Genomic DNA, 18,116 nt, shown 5'->3' on the forward strand with positions numbered 1-18,116 from the left:
CTATGGGCCCTGACAATATTCTGGCAATAGTACTGAAGACCTGTGCTCCAGAATTTGCCGCGCCACTAGCCAAGCTGTTTTAGTACAGCTACAATACTGGCATCTACCCGGCAATGTGGAAAATTGCCCAGGTATGTCCTGTACACAAAAAGCAGGGCAAGTCCAATTCAGCCAAATACCGCCCCATCAGTTTACTCTCAATCATCAGTAAAATGATGGAAGGTGTCATCAATAGTGCCATCAAGCAGCACTTGCTTAGCAATAAACTGCTCAGTGATGCTCAGTTTGGGTTCTGCCAGGGCCATTCAGCTCCTGACCTCATCACAGCCTTGATTCAAACATGGACAAAAGAGCTGAACTCAAGAGGTGAGGTGAGAGTGACTGCCCTGGACATCAAGGCAGCATTTGACAGAGTATGGCATCAAGGAGCCCTAGCAAAACTGGAGTCAATGTGAATCAGGGGGAAAACTCTCCACTGGTTGGAGTCATAACTAGCACAAAGGAAGATAGTTGTGGTTGTTGGAGGTCAATCTTCTGAGCTCCAGGACATCACTGCAGGAGTTCCTCAGGGTAGTGCCCTAGGCCCAACCATCTTCAGCTGTTTCATCAATGACCTTCCTTCAATCATTAGGTCAGAAGTGGGGATGTTTGCTGATGATTGCACAATGTTCAGCACCATTCACGATTCCTCAGATACTGAAGCAATCCGTGTAGAAATGCAGCAAAACCTGGACAATATCCAGGCTTGGGCTGATAAGTGGCAAGTAACACTCGTGCCACACAAGTGCCAGGCAATGACCATCCCCAACAAGAGAGAAACTAACCCTTGGCATTCAATGGCATTACCATCGCTGAATCCCCCACTATCAACATCCTAGGGCTACCATTGCCCAGAAACTGAACTGGAGTAGCCATATAAATACTGTGGCTACAAGAGCAGGTCAGAGGCTAGGAATCCTGCGGTGAGTAACTCACCTCCTGACTCCCCAAAGCCTGTCCACCATCTACAAGGCACAAGTCAGGTGTGTGATGGAATACTCTCCACTTGCCTGGATGGGTGCAGCTCCAACAACACTCAAGAAGCTCAACACCATCCAGGACAAAGCAGCCCGCTTGATTGGCACCCCATCCACCACTTTCAACATTCACTTCCTCCGCCACCGACGCACAGTGGCAGCAGTGTGTACCATCTACAAGATGCACTGCAGCAACGCACCAAGGCTCCTTAGACAGCACCTTCCAAACCCGCGACCTCTGCCAACTAGAAGGACAAGGGCAGCAAATGCATGGGAACACCACCACCTGCAAGTTCCCCTCCAAGTTGCACACCATCCTGACTTGGAACTATATCGCCATTCCTTCACTGTCACTGGGTCAAAATCCTGGAGCTCCCTTCCTAACAGCACTGTGGGTGTACCTACCTCACATGGACTGCAGCGGTTCAAGAAGGCATCTCACCACCACCTCCTCAAGGCAATTAGGGATGGGCATTAAATGATGGCCTAGCCAGCATGCCCACATCCCATGAATGAATTTAAAAAAAACTCTTGTAAATGTCATGATCAGAGAAGCCTGAGCTAGAAGATGGAGTTAAATGGAAGAAAATACCATTTGGTCTCCTTGGCCTTCCAAACTTTCAGTGGCATTTCTGGGCAGCCCATATTGGAGCTATTATGACTTGTAAACAACCTCACCACAGAACCTATGGCTGGATGTGGAAGCTAAAACCTCCCAACCTACCGTGCCACCTGCACCCCCACCCCCGCCGCCAAGTAATCTGTCTTTCGTATTCCCTTCCCTGAAGACTAGATGGCTTAAAGCACACCCGATAATTGCTCTTACACCATGTGCACGTCAGAAGGTCCTGCTGGATCTATCAGCATTTTCCCCAGTCTGATGCAACGAGGAACTCTCAGGTACATGATGCAAGAGTTAATTCAAAGTCCAGCGTGAGAAGGGCATCACCAGGCTTGTTCAGTTTTTCCACAAAGGTGAGATCCTCTGCTTTCAGCAAAATTTAATGTAAAAATTCCACTTTACTCAGCAAGATGTGGTCAGGTATGTTTAAACCATATCCTTCCTCCAGGAGCCAAAGTGAACCGAACTCCTGTACAGCTAGCTATATTCAAACCCCAATACACTCATGAACATAATACTGAACTCACCTGTTAGAGAACCAAACCTATAGAGGTCTAAACAGAACATGGGAATGAGATCTCGGTCACCAAATAACAGGAAAATCTGGGAATCCGGGAACAACCCTTGTAACAGAATATGTTATTGCCAAATTAAGCTCATACAGCTAATGTATCACAGCTCCATGCATCCAGTCCTCTTGGACAGATGAATACAAGAGAGGATACAGTCAGAGAGCACCACATTTACACATATATTCTGGTCCTATATCAAATTGAAAGTTTTGGAAATGATCGGGGATGGCACCAATGTCTTGATCAGCATTAAGGTTCCCTCTGATCCATTACCCTGACCACTAGGTCTGTCCCCATGGGTGCAAATTCCACCTGAAATGCACAGACCAGCACAAGTATCAATGCCAGCTAAAATAATATGCATCTCTGCCTCCTGCCACAAACACATGGAAGGTGAGGCAGAACTCAGAATGGGGAATAAATACTTCAAGCAGTCTGGGCCCCTTTCCAGAAGATATAAACCACAGAACATACGAACTAGGAGCAGAAGTAGGACACTCGGCCCCTCAAGCCTGCTCCGCCATTCCACAAGATCATGGCTGATCTGATTGTAGTCTCAACTCCACATTCCCCCCTACCCCCAACAACCTTTCTTATCACGAGTCTATCTACCTCTGCTTTAAAAATATTTGAAGGTTCTGCTTCCACCGCCTTTTGAGGAACAGAGTTTGAAAGACTCACAACCCTCAGAGAAAAATTTCTCCTGACTTCTGTCTTAAATGAGGGACACATTTTTAATCAGTGACCCCTAGTTCTAGATTCTCCCACAAGAGGTAACATCCTTTCCATATCCACCGTTAACACTGACCGCTCCAGTCAAAGCCCTCAATCAAAATATACAATCCTGATTGTGGTGGGAGAAACGCACTGTTAATTCAATCCTGTCCCTCTACAGATCGCTTAACATATCATTTTAAACTTTCCAAATTAAAGAAAGACCCATCCAAACTGTCCCATCTACTAACCTCCAAATGAGGCTAACCAAACCAAGCGAAAGATTGTCACAGTCTAACTTCCCTTCCTTCAGTTTAAATTATCAGATACCTCTTTTGGCTTGACTTTTTAGAATTTTGAGAGAGAATATTAAATAAACAGACTAAATTCTCTTCCTTCAGTTTAAATAATCTGAGAGCTCTCCTTTCAAGTGCTAACACACAGCTGTCTATCTGTTTCTCTTAACTGTCTCTCAAAAGCCAGCTTTTCAATTAGTTTCAAACGTCATTCGGCAACAATGTATCTCTCGATGCTCAGTCCGAATGGCTGTATCCCGAGCAACGAGAATGCTCTCTTTGAATCAGTCTCCGAATGGCTATATTTCGACGAGAATGCACTCTTTGACTCAGTCTTTAGAGCTTGCTGCCCTAAAGCAGTACGGCTCTTTTCCAGCCTTAAAGGCTCACCGCATTCTTCCCCCCAAAAAACTACAGGATCATAACACCGTCAAGACCCCTCAGGATCTTATATGCTTCAATCAAGTTGCCTCCTACTCTTCTAAATTCCAGTGGATATAAGCCTAGCCTGTCCAATCTTTCGTCATAAGACAACCCGCCAATTCCAGGTATTAGTCTAGTAAACTTTCTCTGAACTGCTTCCAACCCATTTATATCCTTCCTTAAATAAGACGACCAATACTGTACACAGTACTCCAGATGTGGTCTCACCAATGCCTTGTATACCTGAAGCATAACCTCCCTACTTTTGTATTCAATTCCCCTCGCAATAAACAATAACATTCTATTAGCTTTCCTAATTATGTGCTGTACCTGCATACTAACCTTTTGCGATTCATGCACTAGGACACCCAGATCCCACTGCCTCTCAGTGCTCTGCAACCTCTCACCATTTAGATAATATGCTTCTTTTTTATTCTTTCTGCCAAAATGGACTATTTCACATTTTCCCACATCACACTCATTTGCCAGATCTTTGCCTACTCACTTAACCTATCGATATCTGTTTGAGGCCTCCTTATGTCGTCTTCACAACTTACTTTCCTACCTATCTTTGTATCATCAGCAAATTTAGCAACCATACCTTTGGTCCCTTCATCTAAGTCGTTTATATAAATTGTAAAATGTTGAGGCCCCAGCACTGATTCCTGCAGCATACCACTTGTTACAACTTGCCAAGTAGAAAATGACCCATTTATGCCTACTCTCTGTTTCCTGTTAGCTAGCCAATCTTCTATCCATGCCAATGTGTTACTTCCTACACGATGAATTTTTATTTTCCACGATAACCTTTGATATGGCAACTTAACAAATGCCTTCTGGAAAGCTAAGTACCGTACATCCACCTTTATCCACAGCACAAGCTACTTCTTCAAAGAACTCCAATAAATTGGTTAAACATGATTTCCTTTTCACTAAACCATATTGACTCTGCCTGATTACCTTGAATTTTTCTGTGGCCTGCTATAATTTCTTTAATAATAGCTAATATTTTCCCTATAACAAATGTTAAGCTAACTGGCCTGTGGTTTCCTGCTTTCTGTCTCCCTCCCTTTTTGAATAAAGGAGTTACATTCATTATTTTTCAATCTAATGGAACCTTCCCCAAATCTAGGGAATTTTGGAAAATTAAAACCAACGCATCAACTATCTCACTGGTCACTTCTTTTAAGACTGTAGGATGAAGTCCATGTGGACTTGTCAGCCCACAGCTCTAACAATTTGCTCAGTACTGCTTCCCTGGTGATTGTAATTTTCTTGAGTTCCTCCCTCCCTTCCATTTCCTGATTTACAACTATTTCTGGGATGTTACTTGTATCTTCTATAGTGAAGACCTCAGTGCCTCACAAACTCTTAATACACCCCTGCAGAAGGAGGGATGGGCTCATTCCAATGGGAACATGCAAGACTGGCCTGCAGGCCCAGGACAAAAATGACCCAACCCAAACATATTCCCAGAGAGTTTAATAGCTCCAGTGCACCCCGATCAGGCTGTGTGGTTTCTACCATGACCATCTCAGACCTTGAATGTGTTAAATTACGACACTAACTTGCACATTTAGGCCATCAATCTACTCTCCAGTAAATGCTGCCTTGGAATATACAATATTATACATTGTGAAAACCAAAGCATGAATCTTCTTTTCTATTAAAAGAAAAGTTTAAATTACAATGTTTATGTTAAAACTGTTAATTGGTAAACTTTCACCAGTTTTCCCAACTCAAATTATATTGCTTATTTGTAATGTTTAGTTTCATTAAATAAGATATTGGGGGGTGGGAGGGGGGTGCAGGAAATGGTTTACTTTTTAACACTGAATGGCGACATTAAAGTTCAAACAAGAATGCAGTTATATGATTATTTTTGCATTGATGAAGACTATTTGTTGGCTGCATGTCGAAGGTAAAATATAACTCAGAAGAGAACCGAGTTAATGAGATGCTAGACCCCGCTAGCCACCTCCAAGGAAGTTGTGTTGCACCAGATTCAATTCACAAAAAATGCAGTACAACTTCAACTGAATTCCTATCACGAAGCAGAAAAAGTGCACTGTCCTAATCACATTCGACAAATGTTAAGCAGTTAACAAAGCCTCTTTCTTATCAATTAGTTCTTGATTAAAGGCGGCTTTCTGGCCAACTCAAGATGCCCATTACTTTTTTCGTCGGAGATTAATAACACTGCACTGACAAAGTACCCTGCCTTTGTCACTGAATGACTATCGTGCAAACCATCTGCAATGTTAGCATCTGCTGGGGGTCTCTTGGGCAGATGTTTTAGTCTTGCTTTCTTGTCACTGGCCTTGGCTACATTATTGCAACAGATGTAGACAATCAAAAGAGTGTTCATTCCCATGGTGAATTATCTTGGAATGTTTCCTATTTTGCATAATCAATAGGTGCACCTGCACTTTACGGCAATATGATATAAAGGAGGTGCAAGTGCTGATCCCATGAAGTACAATTACATGGTCAAATGAAGTGACAGACAAATAGCCTAGTCTCAGAATAGCTCTATATTAGCAGATTTTATTCTGTAGGTCAATGCTTAAATCAGCCATCAAAATGAATAAGGAAAAAGGTGGAAATCAGAAATCTAGAAAGAAAGAAAACCGCCCTATTGTTGAATATTAATCTGCCCCTCAATAGTAAACATCTTCATTACAGAGCACAAGAACATATGAGCAGGAGAAGGCCATTCGGCCCCTCGAGCCTGCTTCGCCATTCAGTAAGATGAGGCTGATCTCCACTTTCCTGCCTGCCCCCCATAGCCCTCAACTCCCTTATAGATCAAAAATCTGTGTAACTCAGCCTCGAAGACATTCAATGACCCTGCCTCAACTGCTCTCTGGGGTAGAGAATTGCAAAGATTAATGACCCTCAGAGAAAAAATTCCTTCTCACCTCCGTCTTAAATGAGAGATCCGTAATTCTGAAACTGCGCTTCCAAGTTCTAGATTCCCTCACATCCTCTCAGCATCTAACCCTTGTCAAGCCCCCTCAGAACATTTTATGCTTCAATAAGATCACCTCTCATTCGTCTAAACTCCAATGAGTAAAGACCCAACCTACTCAACCTTTCCTCATGAAACAAGCCTACATCCCAGGAGTCAACCAAGTGAACTTTTTCTGAACTGCCTCCAATGCAACTATATCCCTCCTTAAATAAGATGACGAAGACTGTACACAGTACTCCAGGTGTTGTTTTACCAATGGCATATACAGTTGTACCAAGACTTCCCTTCTTATATTGAACACATTGAACAACTTCTCCTTCAACTCCATGCATTTCCTTCAAGTAAAAGGTGTCGCTATGGGTACCCGCATGGGTCCTAGTTATGCCTGTCTTTTTGTGGGATATGTCGAGCATTCTTTGTTCCAGTCCTACTCAGGCCCCCTCCCCCAACTCTTTTTCCGGTACATTGATGACTGTATCGGTGCCGTTTCCTGCTCCCGCCCCGAACTAGAAAACTTTATCAACTTTGCTTCCAATTTCCACCCTTCTCTCACCTTTACATGGTCCATCTCTGACACTTCCCTTCCCTTCCTCGACTTCTCTGTCTCCATCTCTGGGGATAGGTTGTCTACCAATATCCATTATAAGCCCACTGACTCCCACAGCTACCTCGACTACACTTCTTCACACCTTACCTCCTGTAAGGACACCATTCCATTCTCCCAGTTTCTCCGTCTCCGACGCATCTGCTCTGATGATGCTACCTTCCATGACGGTGCTTCTGATATGACCTCCTTTTTCCTCAACCGAGGATTTCCCCCCACTGTGGTTGACAGGGCCCTCAACCGTGTCCGACCCATTCCCCGCACCTCTACCCTCACCCCTTCCCCTCCCTCCCAGAACCGTGACAGGGTTCCCCTTGTCCTCACTTTTCATCCCACCAGCCTCCATATCCAAAGGATCATCCTCCGCCATTTTCGTCACCTCCAGCGTGATGCCACTACCAGTCGCATCTTCCCCTCCCTTCCCCTGTCAGCATTCCGAAGGGATCGTTCCCTCCGCGACACCCTGGTCTACTCCTCCATTACCCCCACCACCTCGTCCCCGTCCCAGGGCACCTTCCCTTGCAATCGCAGGAGGTGTAATACCTGCCCATTTACCTCCTCTCTCCTCACTATCCCAGGCCCCAAACACTCCTTTCAGGTGAAGCAGCGATTTACTTGTACTTCTTTCAATGTAGTATACTGTATTCGCTGCTCACAGTGTGGTCTCCTCTACATTGGGGAGACCAAGCGCAGACTGGGTGACCGCTTTGCGGAACATCTCCGCTCAGTCCGCAAGCAGGACCCTGAGCTTCCGGTTGCTTGCCATTTCAACACTCCCCCCTGCTCTCATGCTCACATCTCTGTCCTGGGATTGCTGCAGTGTTCCAGTGAACATCAACGCAAGCTCGAGGAACAGCATCTCATCTACCGATTAGGCACACTACAGCCTGCCGGACTGAACATTGAGTTCAATAATTTCAGAGCATGACAGCCCCCCACTTTACTTTCATTTTTAGTCATTTTTAGTTATTTTTTCTTCCTTTTTTTTTACATTCCTTTTTACATTTTTTACAATCTTTTTTTGCATTTATTTCATTTCATCTTAGTTTGTTCAGTTTGCTTACCCACTGTTTTTTTCAGGTTGTTTTTCTTCAGGTTTGCACTTGCTGCTGTTCAATATTCAGTATATTCACACCTAATCTGTACTAATGCTTTGTCTTTCAACACACCATTAACATATTGTTTGCCTTTGCTCCGTGACCTTTTGGTCAGCTATGTGGCCTGGTCCAATCTGCACCTTCTCCTTTGTTATCTCTTGCCCAACCCCCACCTCACTTGCTTATAACCTGTGACTTTTCTAATATTTGTCAGTTCCGAAGAAGGGTCACTGACCCGAAACGTTAACTCTGCTTCTCTTTCCACAGATGCTGCCAGACCTGCTGAGTGAATCCAGCATTTCTTGTTTTTGTTCCCTTCTTATATACTCCATTCCCCTTGCAATACAGGCCAACATTATATTTGCCTTCCTAATTACTCGCTGTATCTGCTTCCTAACTTTGTGATTCATGTATGACGACACCCAGATTCCTCTGTACTGCAGCATTCTGCAGTCTCTCGCCATGTAAATAATATTCTGCTTTTCTATTCTTCCCACCATTGTGGACAGCCTCACTTTTTCCTCATTACGCTCCATCAGACAGATTTTTGCCCACTCACTTAACATATCTTTGCAAACTCTCAGTGTCCTCCTCACAACTTGTTTTCCCACCTATCTTTGTATCATCAGCAAATTTGACTACAATATTATTTGTCCCTACATTCTATATCAATGACTTGAATGAAAATAGTTGAGGCCCCAGCACTGATGCCTGTGGCACCCCACTAGTTACAGTTTGCCAACCTGAAAATGATCTTGACTCGCTGTTTCCTGTTAGTTAGCCAATCCTTTATCCATGCTAATATATTATCCTTAACACCATGAGCTCTTATCTTATGCAGTGATCTTTTATATGGCACCTTATTGAATGTCTTTTGGAAATCCAAACACAGATGTATCAGTTCCCCTTTATCCACCCTGCTTGTTATATCCTCAAAGAACTCTAATATAAATTTGTCAAACATGACTTCCCTTTCATAAAACCATGTTGACTCTGTTTGATTGTATTATGATTTTCCAAATGTCCTGCTACTGCTTCCTTAATGAGGGGTTCCAGCAATTTCCCAATGACAGATGTTAGGCCAACTGGCCTATTGCTTCCTGCTCTCCATCTCCCTCCTTTCTTGAACAGAGATGTTACATTTGTGATTTTCCAAGCCTCTTGGACCTTTCCAGAATCTAGGAAATTTTGGAAAATTACAACCAATGCATCCACTATTTCCGCAGACACTTTTTTTTAAGACCCGAGGATGCAGGCCATCAGGTCCAGGGGACTTGTCAGCCTTTAGTCCAATTAGTTTTCCTAGTACTTTTTCTCTAGTGTTACTGATTGTTTCAAGTTCCTCCCTCCCTTTTGCCCCATGATTTTCTAATGTTATTGGGATGCTTTTTGTGTTTTCTACCGTGAAGCCAGATACAAAATATTTGTTCATAGTCTCTGCCATTCCCTTGTTTCCCATTATTAATTCCCCAGTCTAATCCTCTAAAGGACCAACATTTACTTTAGCTGCTCTCATCCTTTATACATATTTGTATAAGCTCTTACTTTCTGTATTTATATTTCTTGCTAGTTTACTCTCATAGTCTAATTTCTCCCACTATTATTTTTAAGTCATCTTTTGCTGGTTTCTAAAATGTTCCCAATCTACTGACCTACCATTAATCTTTGCAGAATCGTACACCTTCAGAGAAGGTTTGCTAGACTGATAGCTGGAATGGGCAAGCTATCTTATGAGGAAAGATTGGACAGGCTAGGCTTGTATCCACTGGAATTTAGAAGAGTAAGAGGCGACATGATTGAAATATATACGATCCTGAGGGGTCTTGACAGGGTGGATGTGGAAAGGATGTTTCCCCTTGTGGGAGAATCTAGAACTGGGGGCACTGTTTAAAAGTAAAGGGTCGCTCATTGAAGACAGAGATGAGGAGAATTTTTTTCTCGCAGAGGGTCATGAGTCTTTGGAACTCTCTTCCTCAAAAGGCAGTGGAAGCAGAGTCTTTGAATATGTTTAAGGCAGAGGTAGACAGATTCTTGATACGTAAGGGGTGAAAGGTTATCGGGGGTAGGTGGTAATGTGGAGTAATCAGTTTAGTCATGAACTTATTGAATGGCGGAATAAAAGCAAAATACTGCAGATGCTGGAAATCTGAAATAAAAACTAGAAATGCTGGAAATACTCAGCAGGTCTGGCAGCATCTGTGGAGAGAGAAGCAGAGTTAAAGTTTTCGGTCAGTGACCCTTCATCAGAACTGGCAGATATTAGAAATGTAATAGGTTTTAAGCAAGTAACGAGGGGGTGGAGAAGAGATAACAAAAGGGAAGGCGTGGATAGGACCAGGTAACAGAGTATAACTGACCAGAAGGTCATGGAGCAAAGGTAAATGGTATGTTAATGGTGTGGTGAAAAACAAAGCGTTAGTGTTAATTGACAGAAAACTGAACAGCCTGGCCACAAGCACAAACATGAAAAAAACAGTGGGTAGGCACAGTAGAAAGAAACTAAACAAACTAAAATAAAATAAACACATTAAAAAAAAAATGAAAAGGGGGGCCCGTCATTTTATTATTGAATAGCGGAGCAGGCTCAAGAGGCCGAGTGGCCTACTCCTGCTCCTAATTCGTATGTTGATATGTTCTTTCAATTTGGTACCACCCTTAACTTCCTTAGTTAGCCATGGATAGTTCACCCTTCTCAGAATCTTTCTTTCTCAATGGAATATATCTTTGTTGAGAGTTTTGAAATATCTCCTTAAATGTCTGCCACTCCTTATCTACCAACTCACCATTTAACCTATTTTCCCTGCCCACTTTAGCCAATTCTGTCTTCATACCTTTGTAAATGCCTTTATTTAAGTTTGAGACACTAATTTCAGTCCCAAGTTTTTTTCACTTTCAGGCATATTGGAGCTCCAGTGTTCTCCATCAAGGAAACCCAAATTTATTTCCTAACTCGTTGAATTCCCAATTACAGCTTAGGTGCTCAGAGGAAGCAATAAATGGAACCACAGTGCTTTGAGGAACAGCAAAGGGAAAGTGCATCATGGAGCACACTCATTCATGTGAGCTGCTGCTTTCATAATCTTGATATCATAGGTCTACGCGATGAATGTCTGCCTGCCTGCCAGCGACTCTAACTTGGAATTGTGCAGGGAAATTGAAATAAGAGTAGAATTTTTTAATGCATTGCAAAATACAGTACTCCAAACACAAGTATGAAACAGTGCTTTAAGCGATGAACATTAAACTTTATTCCATGTACTAAAGAATATTTCCTCAGTTTATAAAATGTATCTATGCTGATTGAGAGAAGTTTGTTGAGTTGATGGAGGAGGGGAATAGACAAAGAGAGGGAAAATCAAGTCCAACGACAGAGAGCAAAAGTGACGCACAGAGGTAGATACAAATAAAAATGGCTGAGGGAAATAGAATATTAAGAGATACTGAGCAAGAGAATGCATGCAACCAAAACACAGTAAGAAACACAGAAGGGCAGAGATTCAGCGATAGGTCGTCTGGCTGCCTTCTTTACATTTACGTCATGTAACCTAACATTACTGTTGTACATAGTTTTTGCAAGCAACTGAGTTAATCTGGGAATGATTTCTGTGCACAAGCCTCAAGCGTATCACCATCAGATCTACCACGAAGTGACATTAATGGCATCTGCTTAGATATTTGTACGTCAGACAAGAAGCAATTCTGACTGAGGAGGGTGGTACGAACTGAAGGAGAAAAAGCAGGCAACTACAAATACAAACCTACAATCTAAACATAAATTGAATTATGGTTATGGAAGGAAAAGATTATAAAGTATGCCATTTACATTTTAACTCAACAAATTCAACACTGTTTCAAATCAATTCTTCCACTCTCAGAGTTCAGATCACAAAGATTAACAATGGCCAATTGTAAGAATCATTTGTTTTTCTGATGTATAAATCTGAATCCACTGCGTAACTAAATGCAATAGCATTCAACAAGAAGATGTTATATTGTGCCCAATCTCTAAAGGGATCCTCGAATTAGGATCCTCCTCATTGCTCCTCTTTACCCTTTGTTACAACCGAGGTGGGAGCAATACACTGTCAATTCAGTCCCATCACTTCACAGGTCGCAGCATATTATTAAAGCTTTCCCACCTAACTGAAAAACAGCCAAAGTTAACCCCCAGGATAAAATACACCAAACCAGGTATCTTTAAACAACAACAAATTAACTATTTATTAATAAACTAAATCTTAAACACTATTCAGTTAAATCTATGGCTAAAGACCTTATAAATTATTTAAATTAATCCTCCATGTACACGCACATACATTCAAATGCTATAGGTTAACTGGTTTAAAAAAAAGGGTTTCTTAAGAATAAAATAAGCAGCTGGGTTGTAAGTCCTGGTAGGTTATGTTCCCGGTTGATGAGGTGTTCCAGAGTAGAATAATCAGATGCCATTCGAAGTCTCTGGCAAATTCAATACATAGGCATTCAAAGTATTTCAACTGCAGAAGGTGGCACACAGTTCTTTCAACAAGGAGCACAGCAATAGGTCTACTTGGATTTTCAAATTGGCAGTCCTTCGGCAGAAACTTCACTGAGAATGCCAGCAAACACAAACAAGCAATAAAGAGAGTTCCTTCTGTCGCAGAGACTTCTTCGAGTTTCAAAGTAAAACAGAATTTATGACCTCCAACAATAAAAATGTTGTTTCCAGGGTTTCTTCCTTCTTAGGCAAACACAGTCTGAGCTCAATGTAGATTTTCTCTGCTGAGATATAGACAGCTTCTTTTTAGTAAGCACACTTTGTTATGCTCCAGATCAAACTGGTTTCAGTCAGTCCCTGCACACAGTTAAATTGAAACATTAGAGCATGCCTCCTGCTGTTACTTAGGGAACAGACTGGCTGTGGCACTGTTCTCAAAAAATCTAAAAAAAACTTTCTCTCTGTCTTAAAGGTACATGGTTTTAAACAGAGGAGAAAAACATAGTTCCGTGACACCTTTCAACATTACCTATCTCTATGCCAACTTCTTACAGATACTATGCAACCAAGAGTGGTGGCCTTTGCCATAGATTCAGAACATAATGCAATTTGACCAATGGATAACCAAGAAAAACAAGATTCAAGACTAGAGGATTAGCATGCTTTCAGCAGCAAAAGTGCAAAAGGAATATCTGATAATTAAGTCACAGAAATTATTACATTTTTACAGGTGAGAAATACGTCCTTCATCAACAACAACTTACAACAACAAGACTTGTTATAGTTCTAAGTTAGTCACTCCACTTACAGAGATAATATCTTACCAGCCAACTTTGATGAGTCATGAATGGAATCCTGCATCTCCTCACAGTTTTGTGTTTGGCTGTCATCTACACTGCCAACTTCTCTCCTGTAACAAAGAGATCGCAAGATATTGGAAATGACAAGAGGCTGTTATCTTCATAGAAAAGCACAATTTTGGTTCAGCGCCATGTAACCATGTATTACTGTCAAGTCATTTCGGGAGTTTATACAGTTAGGTGAAACAAAACAAGGGAATTTTGATGAAAAAAAATTTAGGTGCTCATATTTCATGCATGTTTACATACAGTTCATGTATTTTCTTATTTCAAAATCAATATAATGTAGTTCATATAAAGCATTTAACTCGCATCCCAAGCACAAAAGAGCAGCAAGACGCTGAAATATGAAGACAAAAGGTCTGATTCCCAAACTCTTGCAATGAAATGATATAGTCAAGGAGGAGAGAAGGAATTGTAATAATACAGCTACGCTCTTCAATTACAATTCATTAATGAATTTACCATCGCTGGTTAGTATAGTCCTGTTCCCTAGGTGATAGCTGTACATTGATCAAGTCTTTTGGACCCTGTTTTACAGTATGTTAATATTGTTCTAACAGTAATGGGTATGGTAGTGCAGTTGTTAAGTTATTAGACAAGTAATCCAGGGGCCTGCATTAATAATTCAGAAAATGTGAGTTCAAATCCCAGTTTGAGAATTGAATTCAATGCAAGAAAATCTGGAAATAGAAAGTGAACATGAAGCTGTCAGACTGTTATAAAGAATCATAGAAAAGTTACGACTCAGAAAAATGCCATCAGCCCATCGTGTCTACACAGGCTGAAAAAAGCCCATTCTAATCCCACCTTCCAGCACCTGGTCCGCAGCCTTGCAGGTTACAGCAATTCAGGTGCAGGTCCAGGTCCCTGTTGAAGAGTCAACTGGTTCATTTGTTGGGGAAGGAAACAAATTGTCCTTAGCCAATGTGGCTTAACTGTGGCTCCAGTACCACACCCCAGCAGAGTTGACTCTGAAGTGGCCTAGCATGTCACCCAGTTACAAATGGGCAATAAAAAGCAGAGAGGGTATGTTAAACTTATATAAAACCTCGGTTAGACCACACGTCAAGTACTGTGAACAGTTCTCGTCTCCTTATGATAAAAAGGACGTAGAGGTGCTGGAGAAGGTGCAAAAAGAGAAACCGAGTTAACGTTTCAGGTTGAACCCTGTCAGTTCCAATGAAAGGTCATACACCTGAATGTTTCTCTCTCCACAGGTGCTACCTGACCTGCTGAGTATTTTCAGCATTTTCTGTTTTACTTCAGATTTCCTACATCTGCAATATTTTGCTTTTGTACCATCTATTTCCACCTCTGTAATGGCACCCTGACTCACCTCATCTGCTGCCCTCATCAATGTCTGTTGGTTCCAGACTTGACTATTATGGCACATCCCTGGCTAGCCTCCCACATTTTAACCTCTGCAAATGTGATGTCATCTAAAATTCAGCTGCCTGTGTCCTAACTCGCACCAAGTCCCATTCACCCATCACTCGCTATGCTTGCTGATCTACAGTGACTCCCAGTTAAGCAACACCTTGATTTTAAAATTCTCATCCTTGTTTTCAAATCCCTCCATAACCTTGCCTCTCCCTTTCTCTGTAAAGTCCTCCAGTCTGACAACCCTCCGAGATATCTGCACTCCTCTAATTCTGGCCTCCTGAGAATCCCCCATTTTAATCATTCCACAATTGGTGGCTGTGTTTTCAACAACCTAGGCCCGAAGCTTGGAATTCCCTCCCTAAACTTCTCTGCCTCTCTTTCCTTCTTAGGATGTTTCTTCAAAACTACCCCTGACCAAGATTTTGGTCACTGGCCCTAATGGCTGATAAGAACATAAGAAGTAGGAGCAGGAGAAGACCATATGGCCCATTGAGCCCACTTTGTTATTCAATAAGATCTTGGCTGATCTTTGGCTTCAACTCCCTTTCCTGCCTGTTCCCTAAATCCCTTGATTCCATGAGAGACCAAAGATCTGTCTATCTTAGCCTTAAATATATTCAAAAATGGCACATCCACAACCCTCTGGAGTAGAGAATTGCAGATTAACAACCCTTGGAGTGAAGAAATTTCTCCTCATCTCAGTCGTAAACAATCAGCTCCTTGTCGTGAGACTGTGCCCCTGTGTTCTGGATAGCTCAGCGAGGGGAAACAACCTCGCTGTGTCCACCTTATCAAGCCTCTTCAGAATCTTGTACGTATCAGTGAGATCACCTCTCATTCTTCTAAACTCAAGAGAATATAAACCCAATTTACTCAGCCTCTTATCATAAGACAACTCTCTCATCACAGAGACCAATTTAGTGAACCTTTGCTGTTTTGCCTCCAATGCAAGTATATCCTTCCTTAACTATGTAGAGCAAAACTGCACACAGTACTCCAGGTGTGATCTCACCAAAGCCTTGTACAATTGTAGCAAGATTGCTTGATTTTTGTCTCCCGATGTGGCTCAGTGTCAAATATTGGTTAATATCCCTCCTGTAAAGTGCCTTGGGTGCGATATAAACACAGGTTCTACAAAAGAGAGAAGACTGAGAGGTGACCTGATGGAGGCCTTTAAGATTATGAAAGGGTTTGACTGGGAAGGGATAAAGATGATGTTTTTACTTGCAGGTGATACCAGAACTAGGGATCATAAATACAAGGCAGTAGGGAATTCAGGGGAAACTACTTTGCCCAGAGATGAGTTACATGTCAAAACTCACTACCACAAGTAGTTGAAGCAAATAGCATAGATGCATTTATGGGAACATAGGAATAGGAGTTGGCCATTTAGTCCCTTGAGTCTGTTGCTCCATTCAATGAGATAGAAACATAAAAAGATTTATGGCACAGAAGGAGGCCATTCAACCCATCTTGTCTATGCCAGCCAAAAGCTATCCAGTCTAACCTCACCTTCCAGCTCTTGGTCGTAGCCCTGTAGGTTACGGCACCCCAAGTGCATATCCAAACATTTTTTTTAATGCGATGAGGGTTTCTGCCTGTACTACCCTTTCAGGCAATGAGTTCCAGACCCCCACCACCCTTTGGGTGAAAAAATTACTCAACTTCCCTCTAATTCTTCTACCAATTGCCTTAAATCTATTCTGCCCAACACGCCCCAGCAATTTTGCAACAACAGGTGTCAGGCTAACTGGTCTATAATTCCCGGGTTTTCCTCTATCACCTTTCTTAAATAGCGGAGTGTCACATGCAACTTTCCAACCTAAAAGAATAGTACCCGAATCAAGAAAACTTTGGAAGATATTCTTATCAACTTTCTTTAAAGCTCTGGGATCGAAACCATCTGGTCCTGTTGCTTTTTAGCACCATTATTTTCATCATTGCTATTTTGCTTACTTTAATTTTGATGTGTCCCTGACCCTGATTTGATACTAGTTTCTTTGGGGCATCTGACATGCTGAATTCTTCCTCTACTGCATATACTGATGCAAAGTAATTATTCAGCATGCCCACCATTTCCATTAGGGGGAAGCTAGATAAGCACGAGGGCAAAATGGACAGAAAGATATGTTGATGGGGCTGGATGAAGTAGGGTGGGAGGCAGCTCGTTTGGAGCATAAGCATGGATCTGTTGGGCTGAATGGCTGTTTGTGTTGTAAATACTTTGCAAGAAACGCTGGCCTTGTTGGCAATGTCCACATACCAAGATTGAAAAAAACTGAAGACTCATACATGGGTTTTACAAGGGCAGCAGTCCTTCAGCACCTTAAGCATGTGGCATTCATGATGTGCGAGTTTAAAGAGACTGTTGCAGACAATTGAACACAAATGGCCCTCATTAAATGCATTTGCCAGTATGAGCTGTTAGGTCACTACTAGAAGAGACAGAAACACTGAGCATTATTTTCCCCTTCATAGCCCAGGGACACTGGAATCAACTGTAATTCCTGCCACTACTCTGGGTAAGAACAGCTAACTCAGTGCAGACTAGAGGCTGAGCCTAGGTTCTTGCTGATCTGTATAGCTCAGCATAGTGTGTTGAACAACTGAACCACCAGAGAGGTCAAATGTATGTTTTATTCTTACATCATCAGTGTGCAATCACATACACACATAGAAATAAGCTCAGAGTTCTTCCAGTGCAACATGATGATCTTGTGTGCAAGAAGCTGAATCCATATTAAAACCAGCATGATGATTTAATACATCTGAACAGCTGATTAATCATTATAATAAGTCAATAGAATGATCAATTACTAAAATGCAAAACAAAGTCACTTCTCACTTCTAAATACAGAAGAGCTTTCAAATACCAATCCACAGAGTTCTAGCAGAGTAAAAATATACTTAAACTATTCACTGCAGTATGAAAATTAAGCTATTACTGAGCCAAATACATTAGCTGAAATGGTAATGGGTCTATTGCTTGGACAAGTCATATTACATTAGACCCGCCTGACATGTAGTAGACTTTATGCTCGAATCATCATATAAAAAAAAATCATGCTAGACTGG

At 41.9% G+C, this 18,116-nt stretch overlaps 1 protein-coding gene across 16 annotated transcripts in view; it reads right to left on the reverse strand.

The window, feature by feature from the left end:
* znf438 (zinc finger protein 438) overlaps nt 1-18,116 on the reverse strand; it is a 380,009-nt gene that overhangs the window by 53,866 nt on the left and 308,027 nt on the right. For all 16 annotated transcript variants that reach the window (XM_068014399.1, XM_068014502.1, XM_068014498.1 and 13 more), the window contains one exon: nt 13,620-13,705. In XM_068014399.1, the coding sequence (XP_067870500.1) occupies nt 13,620-13,705 (86 nt within the window). The remainder of the gene's footprint in view (nt 1-13,619; nt 13,706-18,116) is intronic.

This window comes from Heterodontus francisci, chromosome 2 (genome assembly GCF_036365525.1).
Source record: "Heterodontus francisci isolate sHetFra1 chromosome 2, sHetFra1.hap1, whole genome shotgun sequence".
In the NCBI taxonomy this organism is placed as follows: domain Eukaryota; kingdom Metazoa; phylum Chordata; class Chondrichthyes; order Heterodontiformes; family Heterodontidae; genus Heterodontus; species Heterodontus francisci.